The 17,250-nt window shown below is 39.2% G+C and overlaps 1 protein-coding gene across 1 annotated transcript; it reads left to right on the top strand.

The window, feature by feature from the left end:
* Positions 1-14,073: 14,073 nt before the first annotated feature.
* Positions 14,074-16,512, top strand: LOC130257754 (leukotriene B4 receptor 1-like). The gene has a single exon (XM_056500581.1). The coding sequence runs from the start codon at positions 14,206-14,208 to the stop codon at positions 15,214-15,216; it is 1,011 nt and encodes a 336-aa protein (XP_056356556.1). The 5' UTR covers positions 14,074-14,205; the 3' UTR covers positions 15,217-16,512.
* The last annotated feature ends 738 nt before the right edge of the window (positions 16,513-17,250 follow it).

Here is a 17,250-nt window from a genome sequence, read left to right on the forward strand (position 1 = left end):
GCCCCGCCGGGCCCGCCCCCGCCGCGTCACCGCCGAGCGCGGAGCGCCGGGCGGCCGCCGCTCGGGCCCGGCGGTGGGGGCTCCGTACCGCCCCGGCAAGCCGTCAGTGAGGCGGCTCCGGCTGTGGCAGCTCGGTGCCGCCACGGAAAGCGCTCTCAGCGTGGCGGCCCCGGCTGTGGGAGCTCCATCCCCACGGAAAGCCCTGGCAGTGTCTCAGCCCGGCTGTGCTCCATCCCTGCCGAAAGCCCTGGCAGTGTGGCAGCCCTGGCTTTGCTCGATCCCTGCCGAAAGCCCTGGCAGTGTCTCAGCCCGGCTGTGCTCGATCCCCACCGAAAGCCCTGGCAGTGTCTCAGCCCGGGCTGTGCTCTATCCCCACCGAAAGCCCTGGCAGTGTCTCAGCCCGGCTGTGGCTCCATCCCTGCCGAAAGCCCTGGCAGTGTCGCAGCCCGGCTGTGCTCCATCCCCACGGAAAGCCCTGGCAGTGTCTCAGCCCGGCTGTGCTCGATCCCCACGGAAAGCCCTGGCAGTGTCGCAGCCCGGCTGTGCTCCATCCCCACGGAAAGCCCTGGCAGTGTCTCAGCCCGGCTGTGCTCCATCCCCACGGAAAGCCCTGGCAGTGTCGCAGCCCGGGCCGCAGGCACAAGCAGCTGCCCCGGACATGCAGGGACAGCGGCCCCTCCTTCTGGGACCGGCAGAACGCTCTAAAGGACGTGCTGAGTGAGGAGAGCGTTTTTCTGTCATTATTACGTCTACAGTTGTGTAGTCGTGATAAATTCTAACAGCGAAAAAAATGGGCCTTTGCTGCAAAACATGTCGAAAAATAAGTAGCGCATAAGGGGCGTGGCCAGAATAATTGAAAGGAAAGCCGAAGTGCTTGGAAGAGCTGGGAATTTTAGTATTATACGGTCAAAGGACTGAGCATCTGATAGAGAAGCTCGTGGGCACACCTGCACTTCAGACAACACCCAACTAACATGACAGCTAATTGGTACAGAGGATCCCTGAGATCAGATGTTTGGCAATACCGAGAGGGGAAAAAAAAAATCATTAGACCTTTATACATGTAACAAGAACAAGCAGTCCTGTAATTACAGTAATTTGGAACCAGAAGTGTTATAAGCCTTCATGCTTCAGCAATGCCAGTTAGTAGGGGCTACGTGCTCTGTTTGGTGTACAGGTCATTTGGTGGGTGTCTGCCTATGGAGAGGAACAAGGAAGAATATCCACAGAGGCAGAAATTAAATAGGAAAAAAATTGGAACCAGTGTAATCACAGCTCTTGATCAGTAATGATTGTGCTGATGGGCTGGACAGGGTTTCCTTGATTCAGTCATATATCTACTGCTGCTGTGGAAACACACTTTCTGAGCCAGATGGTAGCAATTCATGCTCAGAATAAAGCTATTTCTGAAGAGGTTATTTTGCAACAGGAGCACTGCACTCTCTATCACAGTTTCCTACATCCCCCAGTGGGTCTACTCATTTTCAGGAATATTCCTACCTTGAGTGGTTAATACACGAGCATGAACAATATCACAAGTGAGGATGTGAGTGAAAAACAAGTAGGAGTAGAACTTCTGGCCTCACTGAATTCAGTATTCAACAACTTCTGTAATTCCTGAAGAGAATACCTGTCAGAGATTGTGTGTGAAGGCAGAATGTGGTACCAGATACACAGCCTACTGAGAGGAGTTTAGAAAAATTGTGTGGTCTTGCACTGACATGTAAGGAGAAGGATATATCTTCCTCCTTAAATAAGAGAAGAAAAAGCAACAAATCACTCAAGGAAGTTAAGGTCTAAATCTAGACTTGCCTTTTTCTAGGCAGCAGCCACACCTTGTGTGTTTACAGCCAACAAACCCAAAGACAGGTGCTTAGTCACCATGCAAGTGTTGACATGAAATGACCTCCTACTAAAACAAACTACAGGGTGTGCAAGTATGACTGACTAAAACTGATTGCAACAGGGAACCCAGTGTACGAATTAAAAGTTACAAAATGCAGCAAAAGATCTTATGGGAGGATAAAACATTATTTAAAAGAATAACTGTGTCTGAAATCAGTTTTCTCTCATACTCAAAATCCCCAGAATGCACATGTCCAAATAGCCTGGCTGGGATCACTTGTGCTATGACACGAGGCTCAAGGAATGACACCTGTCAAGTCCTTGACATCTTGTGGGTTCCCTTGGCTGGCATCAAAGCATCATCTTGGGACAGATTTTCTGTGCCTGGCTGTAGGCCTCTAAGAGCACAGGCCTTTAGGGCTCCATGTGCACTTTGCATTTGTCAGCATTTACAAGTGCTCCTACTGATTATCACATATGTATCACTTCTGTAATCATTTCCTCCTTGATTCTGCTCTGGATGTCTTCAAACCAATTTTATTATTTGTTATACAAATCTCTGTGCTGTTTTGACAGCTGGGAATGTCTCCACTCTTCACTAAAATACACTCCCATATGATTCTGTCCCAGGAAAAGCTTTCTAAGCACATAACAGCTATTCCTGCAAGTCCAGGCTCTTTAAATAACAGTCTTTCAGCTGATGAATCAAGCAGCATTTGTTAGTTATTTCTTTTATTGTCTCCTTTTGTGAGATCAGGACCATTTGCATTTAAGCACAAAGTGCATTAAGCTCTTTGCCTTTGTGAGGTTTAAATATGCACAGCAAATTTCTGTTTTCACACAGTGCCTGGTCCTATTGTCACTCACACCAACAAACCCAGGAACTTGGACACACCATTGCTTTCCAGGTGATGATACCCTGCTATTAATTGAGTCAGTGTAATTATTTCCAAAGGCTGCTTTGTTGGAATAGCAATCCAGGTCTTTCTCCACAGAGAATGATTTGACAACAGGGCATTTGTAGATTAACAGCAGTTCAGGGACATGACCGTGTTGTAGCCACACAGAAATCTACCAGGCATCATCCAAGGCAGATTCAAAGAATAACAGAACCAACCACACATCTGAACTGCCAGTAAAATGCCAGCCAGCTCATTATTTATTAGTATTGATGAAATACATTCTATATATTGCTTCTTTCATGTTTCATGTCCAAAATGAAGTTGTTACAGTTAAACTACTGATAAAAGGAGGACTGGACCTTTTTCATTTATGTATGAAGTGAAAAAAAAATTGTTATCCATGCTTCAGAGGCCAGTTTGTTACCAGTGTAGACTTTTTTTTTCATGTGCATAATCTATTTTCTAAGTAAATATTCTTTACTTCCTCCAAAAAACCCACACCATAGAAATAAATTATATTAAGTGCCAGAAACTACAGTGTCAGTAGCATTATCTTTGTTTAAGACTCTTTCAGGGCTTGCACTGGCAACTTGACAAAGACCATGAATTGGATATGAGTTTGCACGCTGGTTATTTAAAAGAAACAATCCTTTCCAGAAATCTACTGTTTGCTTAAATGTCTTTTATTTGATTGAACAGAATTCTCTGTTTGCCTCTGATCCTTGCCATTGAAGTGGTGTTTGTATTGGCTCAAATACCCTCCAACATGATTGTGCTGAGTTACACACACGAGTAGAAGACAGTCAGTTTCAAAGAAAGATGTGAAGACAACCAAAAGAGTTGTGACAAATCGACTCTGTCCTTGCCCCTCAGTGCAGTAGCACAGTCCCAGGTCACAAGCTGACATGCATTTGAACCAGGGCTGCAAAGACACTTCTTCCTTTCATTTCTCCCTGCTTCCTCAGCACTTCACATCCACTTCCATATTGCTCCCCATGGTGCTGCTCTGTAGCATTAGGACAGTAAACAAAACCTGTGTTCCTCATTGTCTTTCAGGCTAAATTTGGTTGCCGTGTCAAACGGAGACTGGAAAAAAGAGAAGAGGGCAGTTGGGTAGTGGGAGTACTGAAATGCAGGTTAACAGAACCATCAACCCACAAACTCAGAGCCAAGGTAAATAACCACAATTAACAGAGTAACAGGTACTGTCATCTCTCCTATCTGTAAACCTTTAATCTATATAATAGAGATCATGTTACTCCTTTGGCTGTTTTGCTAAAGCAAATCAATTTGTCCTTGTAAACCATACATGTAAGAGAGTTTCACAGCAAATTGTGAGGATTTAATTACTAACACTAGGAATTCCTGCTCAAAAAGAAATTTGTTAGAATCTGGGAGATTTAAAGAAATTTTTAGCAAGAATGTTCAGACTTAACTAGTGGGACTTTTAACTCGAGATTTACTCAGAGTTAATATTCTGGGTTGGACCACTGAAGAATTTTGAAATTGGAGCTAGGCAATATATGGAATTAAAAAAAAATAAAAATAAGAGGTGGTATGGGAAGAAAAAATGGGGAGATACAATTTTGTGTAGGATGAATATATGAGTAAAAGTGTCGAAAATATAATCCATGTTGTGATGAAAACTGAGTAGGTTGAACCCTCAGGGACAGTTTATGTCTTGCACAAGTTCCCACAAAGTACAACAACTTCCCAGCACATTGCGAGAGTGCTAGAACCTGACATCTTTTGCTCTGCAGAGAAACTTGGGCCCTCTGAGGTAGAAAGCTGACAAGGTGGTTTAATCTGCAGACAAGGTACTTTTTTCTGTGAAGCAGAGATTTGGAGAAGCAGCAGAATTTGGTATGTTGTCACTGTAAAGCTTAACAAGCCGTACAAGGCTAAGTGTGGTTAGAGAGGGCACAGTGACACGAGTCAAGCAGCAGCATTTCAGGATTCTTGTCCACATATAATGAAAAGGCAAGAGCCCACTGTTTAATAAGCAGTTTCATCCAGTGTCACACCTGTTTGGTATCCCAGCTGGACAGGGTGTCAGGGAAGTCACAGGGAAACAGAGAGCTCAGGAAATCTGCTAGCTCAGAGCTGCTTCTGAAGAGACACAACACTGCTACTACTGAATCCAATGGATTAGTGACTGAAGTGAACCATTTCTGGAAACACAAGTGTGTCCAGAAGAACTGAAACTGGTATCAGTAATTTAGTCATGTATCAATGGGGATGTTGCTCTTTGTCTAATCTCCCTAAGGTTTCACTCACTCATTTTCAGTGCTAAATTTTTCCAACACTGAGGGATGGAAAACCATCTGACCCTGATCACATCTGTTGAGAGACTTCCCTTTTAACCTATAAGAACCAATCTGAGAGTTCCTCTTTAGTTGGTGCATTAAAATATGAGAGTTTTTCTGAGTTTAAAGGATATATAAAGATTTTTTTTTCTTCGTTTATGTCTCTGGCTCTGAAATGTGTGTGCAAAAACAAAAAAAAAAATTAACAAGATTAACAAAATTAGTTAGATCTGAGTTTTGACTGCCGCTGAATGTAAAAAGAAATGCCTGGTCTGCTGTTCAGCTGGTACCATGTTCTAAAGCAAGGGATAGATTGGCTACAAATGCACAGGCACTTGCTGTCCCATCCTTTGGGCAGATTAAGTTAAAAAGTATTGCTTGATGATTCCTGTAAGGACACAGTTCCCTTCTAGGCTGAAGGACACAGGCAGTTGGGAACAGTTAATCATGGGGAAATGCTGAATCAGCAGCATCATGAGTAGTATCGTGTGAGGCTCTGTCAAACATGTCAGTGCAAAAATACAGTTACAGGGAAATTAAGGTTGGAAGGGACTTTTGAAGGTCATTGTTTTCATCCTTGTGTTCAAATCATAGCTATGATCAAATTTGGATCAGTAAATTATTTTGATAGTTCTGTTGGGCAAATAAGTGAATAAAAAGTTAAAATTCTAGTAAAATTCCATCATTTTCTTTAACATATTCCTGGTAATAACACTGAATAAAGGACATTTTAAGCAGGTGGCAGTGAACTGACCTGTCTTGTTTTAACCTGCATAATGATATTTTAGAGACACTTGTGGACATGTTAGAAAGGAGAAGCTTGCCAAAGGCTATCTGGGCATCATACTTTGAGAAGATGGATTTATTGGAGTTTATTTTTTATTAGTATGCTAAAGACAGCCTGAGATGTTGTAAATACTGTTGCCATGCTACACTGACAATAGACTAGTACTCATAAGAGTTTCTTCATGGTATGGTGAAATTAATTTGGCTATCAGTACTTGGCAGCTGGATGTGAAGTTGCTCAGATTACAAGCCAAAGAAGCAGTAAAAAATGGATGCTGCTCTCATGTGACATGAAAACAAATTTTCTGCTGAAAGCAAGAAATACATGAGTCTTCCTGTAAAAGGTTATACCATTATGAGGCAATTTCAACTCTTCTACTTGGACCTCATTCAAATATAACTTGTGGAAATGGTTCTGCTGTGTTTATGTGCTGCAAAGATGCATTGATTAGCTGCAGAAAGCAGTTCTCTCAAAGCTGCCCTCTTACTCTGTTTTATTGGATATTTCCTCATTTTGGGAATCTGGTAGACAGAACTGATGTTTTTCTTTTGTGCTTCTGTTCTTTATAAATGTGTGGGTAAAATCTGGTTTTACATCCTTAACAGTTTTCTTCTTGATATCTTTACAAACTTTCATAGAAGTTGTTATTACATGATGACAACAACCTAGCAAATCTCTTAAATTATAAATTGAACCTAACAAATAAATTATAAATTGAACCTTCAAAGCCTCAACCAGAGGACTAGAACATGGATAAAGTTTGTGACTGGATCTGTGATTTGTCATGCCAAGGGGTATCTCTAGTAATTTGATCAATGGGCACCCATCAGCAGTGTCTGCCAAGAGTCTTATGTTTTTTTCCAAACCATATTGTCTATTTCTCACTCACTAACAGATCCCAAAATGTGCCAGAACCAGCCCTGTGCATCAGAGTGTGTTGAACATAGCAAACACTTCACTGGGCCAGCATGAGGCACCTGCAGCTAACCCTGAGGGGAGCCAGAGCAGCAGAGCTGCAGTGAGAGCTGCAGTGATGCTGTGGTTGTGGTAGATACCACAGGCCTTGTGAATAGTCACAAACTCAAGAGACAGGAAAACAACAATCATGAGAGAAAGAAGAGTCACACATTTGCTGTGTCAGAGAAGAAGAGGTGTTAAAGAGATACTGTTCAGTACCATGGAGGATTAAATGCTTCCCATGTAGGTGTAACAAGACACAAAGCCACCTAGAAAAAGATAACAGATGCAATTAAAGCTGCCTTTCATACAACACCAAACAATGGCAATTTTAGATTATACTTGACTTCTAGTGGTTTAGGCACAGAATAGGACACACAGCAGAGATATAAAGCTCTACCAGTCAGGGGATAACATATGGTTTAAGGATTACAAGGTAATTGCATCACATGAGGATTTCTATGATTGTGAGGCATCTGGAGTAAATGAAGGAAGAATGACACAGTGACCTTTGGAACAAAGTCTTCTAAATCCTAGAGCACAGACTGGCATTGAGAAAGACAAAAGCTAATTATTATTTTTTTGGTTTGAATGTAAACAAAACTAATCCCCAATCAGGAAAAAAAAAATCAAAGTACATGTTTGAGTGCAGTATGGTCAGCCCTGTTACACTGCAGCAGGGTGAGACAAACAGACTGGAGATGAGGGAGCTTTGACCTCTGTGTGCCTTAATTTCTTTCATTTTCCCTTATCAGCACACTCTGGTTTAATTGAACTATTGGATTTCAGAAGGAGTCTGTTCCTCTATCTGAAAGAAACATAAAAGACCTGAATGAAGAAACAGTGAGAAGAATGAAGGGATGATGAAAAGTATGGGATGATTTCTATGTAGGGTACAGGAAGTTGTGTAGGTATATTCATGTATGTAAGAACTTTTCAGTCTGCAACTAAGAAATGACTGGCAGATGTGGGGTTTTATCAAGGAACGACTGTGGAAAGGATGAACACAGATGTGCTGTTCACTGTTTTTCCAACAGATGAACTGTGGGAAGCCAGCTGGAGCCAACAGGAGAACAGCAAACAAACACAAGGAGTGGTTCCTCACACAGCATGGATCAAAGCTGCAGTGCTAAAAGATCACTTGAGTTCAAGGATAGGCTTAGGAAGTCTACAGAATAAATGTCCACAAAGCTTTATTAAACACATAGAAACCACCCCTGATCCAAGAAACTCCTCAGCTGTAATTGACTGAATGCCAGAGAATGTGTAGGACAAGTATGGACACACATGGCTTGTTCTTACACTCTTCTCTAAACACCTGCTTGTGGCTGCTACCAGAGACAAGACACTGGGCTAAAAGTACTTTTTGATCTGACTCAACACTAGAACACAAGAAATAAATCTGCCTAAAACCAGATCATATTGTTAGGCTCAAGAGTCATATATAGGAAAACTATGACATCAGATGATCTTATAGTCTATTAGCTTTATATTCTATTAAATTCCATATATAGTTATGTGTTTTAACTAAGAAAACGGTGCTACCACTTTCTTCCAGTAAAAACACTTCATTTAATGGAGAAGTTATCATTGTTCACAGTCATTTCTAATATTATATAGACATTCTACAGAAACAATAAAACATTACCTGTGCCTCAAGTTTCCTTATTTTACCCTTTTTCCATACAGTATATTATGTGTGTATTTACTAAGTAGTTGTAAGTGTGGCTCTGTGTAGCATCTCAGAATGATTCCTGACTACTTTTTGTTTCAGATTAAGAATGCTTGGACAAGACCATTGTGAAGAGCAGCGTGGCTCAGGGTGCTGGTTTCTCTGGCTCTGCAGAACAGAATGTCAGGTATGCTAATTACTGAGTGGCTGAGCACACAGGCATTCCTGACACACACGTGGTGGCTGCTACAGAGCAGAAGAAAGATCTTTGTATTCCCCATAAAATCAGTGCAGTCTGCTTATTTCAGCACCATTAACCAGCCTCCTGACACAAAATCAAGATTTCATGTCACACTGGTAGCAAGGTTAAGGCATGCGTAATAAAGGAATTAAGTAAGTCTTCAAAAGTGCTCAAATCTGCTTGACAGGGTTGTTTCACAACCCAAGAGATCACAATTTAATCTGCTTTTCCAAGAGAAATCACAAATGGAAACTATACTGAAGGACCAATTGTTAATATAATTACAAAACTTTCCAAACTTTGTTCCTTTGGAGGCATAGAAAATGAAATTTATTTATTGAAATTAATGTTAATTTTTGTTGCAGAAGGAGCTGTCCTTACTAGATTGGTTAAAACAGAATGTAGCCCTGGAAATGGATATGTATCAAAACAGGACTGAGAGAGCTAGAAACATGAGTATTTAGAAAATAATGTGATGTACAGGACAAAAAAAAGACATTGTGATTTTTCTCCATAATCTTATTGAAAATTTAGTCACAAACACATAACATTCTTATGCAAAATAATCAGTTCTGTGGGGACCCATGGCCTTGAACGCCATGCACCCCGTGCAGAGAAAGGCAACACCTCTGGGCCAAACGCAGCCAAAAACCAAGGGATGGTTTCCCAGTGCCACCCTGTGTTGCAAACACAGAAATGCACGGACAGCACAGAGCAGCTGCTGTCTGGTGCAGAGTACCTGTTTGTGTTAATCTGTTTTTAATCACAGGTCCTTCACTAAGACATGCTCTGCTAAACACTTTCTTTCATTACTGCTGCATAACAAAAAGAGACATCGATCATATAGCAAAATAATATTTTATGTGCAATCCCAGTAAACAAGGTAGAAGTGCCAGTAGGTTTGGCTAAACAATTTTTAAAAAAATCAAGTCATGTTTGGCAGCAAATCATCCAAGCAGTGTTTGTCATCTGTAAGTTATTACTCAAAAGGAAGAGCATGTAAACAGTGTATTTGATTTACCCAGTAGCAACCATGGTGCCACATATGTTTATATTGTTGAGGATTTGGCTAGCAACAGTTTATGTACAAGTAACTACTTAGTAGTAACTGATTCAGAACCAGACATTCTTGCCTTAAATTGTAACAATTCTATACATTTACAGTTCAAAAGCTAGTATTGTAACAGGACACTAAAACTGTATATATTTATAATGTCAAGAAAAGGTGTCTAAAAGTTCTTCCACAATCTCTGCATAATTGCTATTAATATTCCTGCTTTTAGTCAGAATTATGAATACAGTTCTTCACTATTTTAATTAACACCACTAACCTAATGCACCTGGTATGTCTGTATAAGGAAAATATTTCTCAGTGGTTTTCACCATGGAAACATGTTCTGATTGTCAATGATCAGTCTGTTAGGGCAAGAAAGGTGCCAATATGTAAGCATGTCTCATGCACATACACAGGTGGCTTGGAAGCACTTGCACAAGTCCTAAAGCAGTTTTCCATGAACATAACAAGCAGGAAATATTTTCTCTAGCCAGCCATATAAAACTATTGCTATTTGCCACTTAGCTGAGTAAGGAATACAAATTTTTAGTGTTAGAATACTGATTAACACAGCACAGAATATTTCAAACTTTATAGCGCAAAGTACACATCTTTTATTACATTCTGGAACCAATCTCAAGTTCTTCCTTAAGTTATTTTCTCTCTGATAAAGCAGCACTGGGAGTGGTCTTATTTGTACTTGCTGCCCCATGGGCTGCTGTCACAAACACTGCAAGACCTTAGAAATGTCTGGTGTGTGTCTCTTCCTACACTGCCCTTCCCTTTGCAGTAATTGCAGAACAGAGTCATTATTAGCTACTGCACCTCCCCATGAAATCTCACTTGTATAGGAGCTTTCTAATAAAAGAAAGCAACAATTAGATCAGCTGTGAAGTAGCCCATAGTTCACAGATCAAGGCAAAGGGTTGCACTTTCACACTGTCCTCAGTAGCACATGGACTTGAGTTTGTTATAAGACATTTGAACAAATCCTGAGGGGTTCACACTAATTACTTCTTCCTTTTCACATTAACAATAAAGGAGCTTATAACATCAGTTTGCAGTGTCTCAGCAGATACATGATACTTGATAATCATTATTCTACAATCTCTTACAAGAGAAACATCCAGGGGATCCTTCTGAAGACAAAATGCAAAGAGGATTTAAAAAGTCTTCTTGGTAGAGTTCTAAATGCAAGTTCCACATTCTGGATTTGCCATTTGCCATGCATTAGCTACTCTGTAAATCATTACCAGGATGCTCTTACAGCATGGAGGGATGGACACACTTTGAGCAGAGACTCTTAGCCCAAAGATTCTCAGCATTTTGAAGTGAAACTCCATTTCTCAGAATAAATGTGCAAAAGGTGAAGATATCAGTTACAATTTACACTTAGGGATGCAAACACAGCTGGTTGAAAATGCTCACTGGTAATATAAATTGCAGAACATCCACTAGAGGGAAGCTCGTGCATTCATTCAGAGTAAAGTAAATAATTTGAAGGATGAGAGAAACACACATCTGATGTTTAAAGCAAAGCAAATCCTATTTAAAGTGTTTCATAGCAGTAGCACAGACTTTTTGAGCTTGGGAAGTTTTCAGAAGTTACTTGCCATTCTAAAAGTAACAAACTTACAGGAAGTTTCCTGTAGTGATGACTGACTTATTACACTACATATAATATTCATGCACACACAAAAAAAAATTAAACTGTTTTTTTTTTTAAACATACTGATGCAGCCTAATTTCCCTGCTGTGATGAAGTAGACCAGAGCTTCTGTGATCAGAAGTCCAGATGCATCCATTCATTAAAGCTCATCCAGATGTGGCCACTGGAGTGAGTAAGATCTGAATTGTTTAGCCACTGTTGTTTTTAGCATTTATTGTCTACACTATATTGCTCCTCCTGTTAATGGAAATATTTGCCAAATTGCCTGTGAAGTTTGTGTACTACTAATTTAAATTTAATAGGTGACAGTCAGACACTTTTAGAGAATATTAAAGACAGCTTACAGTCTGAAGTTTTCATAGTGATCCAGCAGTCACATAGAGCTGCTCAGAAACAAGCTCCCGAGCTAATGCTAACTCTAATGTCTGAGATATTTAGTCTAGTAGCCTGGCTTCAGAGTCTTACTCAAGGAAATCTTAGCAGTTCAACACTTCTCTGGGATTTTTCTGAAACAGAAATTCCAGACTGTGGCTGCAGTTCAGATTAATTTATTTTCTTGTTTAAATGAAAGACACAGCCAGAGGCATAGGCCATCTGGCAAGGAAACTTCAACTCCAGTGGAGAAACATGTTTCTGGAAAATGAAAGGCCAGATGCTTCAGAAGTTCAACCACATCCATACACTAATGGACTAGAATTAGTCCAGTACACTAGAATTAGTCCAGAACACCAATGGTTGTTCAAACAACTGCTGTTTTCCACCAAAAATAAAGTTTTACCAAAAAAATCCTGTGGAGGTGTCACACAATGGTACAGAACATACAGGTCCTTTTAGGGATTCTTGCTGGAATGACAATTGGCCACAAGATCATAGATTATGACATAAAAATTCACTTATCAGCATACCTTACTGTTCTCTACAATTTCTAGCTGTTACTTACTGCTACACAGGATTTTTAGCAATTATCAGTTAAGCTTTCAGTTAAGCAGAATTCCTAGTAATTGGTGTAGCTTTCTTCCCTATCTAGAGTCTTTGGTTATGTAGGCTTTTAGTCACCTGAGCCCTCTGCAATTCAGGTCAAAGTCCTGATAATCGGTATGTGACACAACAATCATAATCTAGATTGACTTTACTTAAAGAATCTTCAGCACTGAGTGAAAAGAGGTACTGGGCATCTCTTCTTTATTATCTTTTTCCAATAAAAATCTGCAGCTTAGTTCAATAGACATATGCCTCTGGCAGTAAACTGAAAATAGTCTATGAAGGTACTTCTGGAGAAATAATGTGTGTAAAGGTGATTTCATTGGAAGAAGAGATACTGCCCAGCACTTCCTCCTGTTAGTTAATTTTCACAAGTGGTTTTCAGAAATTCCCTTCAGAATACAAACAACTTGTTTCATATTTTCTCCTATCCGATATTCATTAAATGCAGTTAAAAATGAAAGGAACTGGAATAATGTATCAAATTAAATCCCAATTAAAATCTGTATTACAGAAATAGTATTTTGAAGATATAATACTTAACTTTAGTAGGGTTATTCTGGATTTGCTTTTGATCTCATTATACTCTTATGAAAGCAAAGCCAGCTAAGCTGCTTTGGGGCTGCTGATGTTACAATCGTTTTTCCATGGTGAAAAATACTTTTTGGCTTAATACTATGCACTACATTTGCCAGGTTTTCAAAATTAGGGAAACAATCTGTATCACATTCTTAAATGTGAGAAAGCTATAAATAACTCCTTTGTTTCTGTGAATCTTTTTTTATTGTAAATACCCTTCCAGTTCCACTTCTTGAATATTTCTGTTGGCTCTGCTGTTCTAGTTCCTCCTTTAACACTTTAGAAATGAACTTCAAAAGATGTTTTGAAATCAGGATAACAAAATAGTTTCATACTCTTTGGCCAGACTCTGAAGAACTTAGGATTCATTTAGGATTTGAGTACTACACTGTCTACCAAGTTTCCTAGGAAAAATCATAAAAGTCATAGTCCATTGCTGGCACAGGAGGACAATAATATAACCATGTATTTCTCTCTGTCATGAAGCATTTTCTCCTATAACTCTACATCCAGACTGAATACTCTGATGGTTATTGTTTGGCAAAGAACTGCAATTTCCCAGAGAATTAGAAATGCAGTTGCTACCCACTTTATTGTACCAATATAGTAAAACCAGCCAATTTCCTTCATGCTGGGACATTTCTAAAATATGATAAAATATGACTGTTTTCTGCTGAATTAAAAAAGATGACATCAAGGTACTAAACACAATTTTTGGTGCTTTTAAATTCATGTCAAACATATAATGCACATTTGTAGTATACCTGCCACCCCTCTTTTTTTGTTTTTTGCAAAATAAAATGCCAAGTTATTCATAGAAGCAGGAATAGAATAGCATAAAAAGGGTTTCTTTCTCTTCACAGCTGTTGATTAGATCAGTAACATCAAAACAGTAGCAAGTTTCTTTAAATAGGGACACTTTAGAAAGACCACCAACATGCTGTAAAATTTGCTGTAGCACAATGGATGTATAACTAACAGCAAAGTCAGGTCCTGCACTGTATTTTTACTTTTGCTTTGTATGCAAAAATACCCATCCTCTTAAACAACAGGAACTGTCATATGTGGTCAGATGTCTGTAAGAGTGAGCATGAGGATGTGAGCTCATATTAGCCTTCAGAACATCAGTCAGAGGAGAACTTTCAAGTAGTTCACCAACACCTGCAGAATAAAGCAGAGCGCAGAGCAACTGACAGCCGAAGAATTTCCAGAATGAGTGAAGCTGAGGAAAGCAGTGGCAACTCAACATGGAATATTGTGAGTTCAGTAGTCTGCATAATACTGGGCTTGTCATTTGTAATTGGCACCCCTGGAAACTGCATCGTCATCTGGACTGTTTGTACAAAAATGAAGCAAGTATCTCTTTCAGTCCTGCTGATCGTGAACCTGGCTGTTGCTGATGTCCTTGTACTGATCACTCTACCAATTTGGATTTACTCTTTTGCTGGCTCATGGGTTTTTGGAGTCATCTTCTGCAAAATTCTGGTTTTCATTATTTACTGCAGCATGTATGCCAGTATATTTCTGATTACAGCACTCAGCTTGGAGCGGCTACTGGCTGTGTTTTACCCCTTCACAATTCAAAAATACAGAAGAAAAGAAAAAATTTCTTTGATTGTGTTCCTCATTTGGTTCCTGTCTATTGCCTTTGGCATTTCTGTCATTCCATTTCAAGAGACAGAAGAAATGAACGGTCGGCTTCTATGCACATGTCGCAACTACTCCTCTAATAGACAGAAAGTGTCGTATCTTCTGCTGGAGACCCTGGCAGGTTTTGTAATCCCTTTCTTAATTATTTGCACTTGTTATGCCTGTGTTGCAAGAAGAATAAGGAGGATGACTTACCAATCCAAGCAGAGATCAGAACGTCTCATTGCCAGTGTTGTGGTTGCATTCATTCTGTGCTGGTTCCCTCACCATCTCTTCAACGTCCTGGATATTATTTCAATTGAAATAGAACTCTCTAATGAGGAGATGTCTTTGGCACTGGAAGAAATTGTAGACAAAGGAGTGTATATCTCTGGAGCACTTGTATTCATCAGCAGCTGTATTAACCCTCTCCTTTATGCTTTTGCTGCACGAAGGTTTCAGAACCACCTGAGGTTTGCCAAGATGTCGAAGCTGTTTGAACAGATTAGTCAGACTGTAACAGAGGAAGACAAAAAAAGAAGTCTGGTTGTTGCCAGACGTGAAGACCCTTTGGTAGGCACAGAAAATCTCTAACAGAGGACTCAGTGAACAATCTGTGTCATGCCTACAGCAGTCCTTTCTCCTCATTCCCGCAGTTTCATTTACTGAGCAGTTCAGGGAAAGCTGGAGAGAAATAAAAGCTTTTTGGGTTTTTTTTCTTGTGCTTTTTATAAGAATTGGCATTAACGGTCGTTTTCAGTTCATAAATCAATATTCACATCATGAAATGAGCACTATTTCACTGTTGCTGAGAACCTCAGCAAGGTGGCTAAAAGCTCAAATTGTAAGGAATGCAGCATTTTTGCTTTCTGTTAAAATTATTTCTTATTTCTAGAAAGTCTGTGTGCAGAAAACAGAAAAGAACTGCATGTGGAAAAGAGAGACTTTCAAAGCTTAAAAATAAGTTTGTCTTCAGAAAAAAAATTGCTACATGTTCAAAAATCCTTATACAATCTAAAAATTTAAGAAGTTAAATCCTTTACATGGTTAAGAATGGTTTTAAAGTATACTAATGACATGAAACTCTTCTGGTTGATGGAAAATCTAAAGTTATTTTTCTTCATTACTTTATTTAGATTTTAAATTAATAAGGGTTATTTACACAGTCAAGCTCATTTACTGTATTATCTTGGGGTAGGTTTGAACAAGTCAAACGTGGAGTGTGACATCCCTCCAGAAGAAGCAGGAGGTATGAGAACTCTGTTGTATGGCAAGCAGCACTGCAGATTGCATGCTGTATTTGATGGCAAACACGTGGCATACTTCAGTGGTAATTTTATGTATTAAATATATATACCTTAGTATCCTCAAAAATTTTGATTCAAAGAAGTTAATCTTCCAAGATGTTTATTAAAATGTGAAAGAATTGGATCAGGCTCAGGTGAGGAGTAAGGAGAGATCCTTCACATAATTATGGTAGTGGTACAAAGTGTCTCATATCATAAGAACTTAGCCTTGCAAATAAAAGTGTTAGTTTTTCTTCTCTTATAGAATAGTGGAAACCAATTAAATCAGTATTTGCAAGGGTTTTAGTTTTGTGAATGTGTGTAAACTCACTGTGAAAAATTGCACAGCATCAAGTGTTTGCTTTTGAAGTTTTATTTATTTCAATTGTGCTTAACATTTTTATACTTGCTTTGTGTATTTTTAAGTCAATATTTTGTAATAAGATCAAGATAATTACTGATTACGAAGCATTTTGTAATTTCACATTCCTTCTTCTGGATAGCTGCTAAATGGCTACACATCTTTACAAAGAAATTACAAATACTAACCAGAAATTAATTTTTGAAGTCTGAATGTGTTAGAGTAAAGGATATTTGAATTGTATTGATTTAGCTTGTAAACTGAAATAAACATGAGGAAGTAAAATCCTTAGCTGCTAATGGGAGAATATTTCTCTAAATTTTACATATGTATTTGTTATTCCTGCTTATAATTTTTTTTCTCTTTAATAGGAGATAAGTCCACAGCACAGAGGGTTTTACTTCAATAGGACTCCTGTGAAATTAAACAAAATTTTAGCAAGATCTTGTTTGCAGCAAATAGAAAGCAACAGATGAAATCCTATAGACTTTACCCCATCCTTTACCTACCACTCCTTTTCACCCCTCTAGTGGCTTTTAATTGCTATAAAACATTCCATATAGCAGTGTGGCTTTATCTTACCAAAAAACCCCAGCAGTTTCAGTTATCTACTCATAAAAAAGTGAAGCTGTATTTCCCAATATGTTCTTGAGATAGGAATCACTCACTATTCAACAACAACACAGAACAGATGAAGAGATTTACTATCTCATGAGCACATGAGCACTGAACTTCTAGCCCACAAAAACTCAAGCATTTCACAACTCACAGGGTGAGAAAACACCCAGGTAAACTTTAGTACAAGCTGCCTGACTAGTATTTTCCTTTCTATCAGTCTGTACATGAATTATCTGCCTCAATATTAATTTTTCAAATTTTCTCCACTCTTTTTTAGTCACAGTACTGAAGTCCTTGTAAATTAGGAGGTCCATCAAGGAGCTAGAACTGTGCCTCTTAATTTCACATTAATGGCCTTGGTTC

Source organism: Oenanthe melanoleuca, chromosome 11 (assembly GCF_029582105.1).
Source record: "Oenanthe melanoleuca isolate GR-GAL-2019-014 chromosome 11, OMel1.0, whole genome shotgun sequence".
NCBI lineage: Eukaryota > Metazoa > Chordata > Aves > Passeriformes > Muscicapidae > Oenanthe > Oenanthe melanoleuca.

What these genes read in the sequence shown, in the direction of transcription:
- LOC130257754 (XM_056500581.1), top strand. Translation starts at nt 14,206, where the DNA reads ATGAGTGAAGCTGAGGAAAGCAGTGGCAACTCAACATGGAATATTGTG.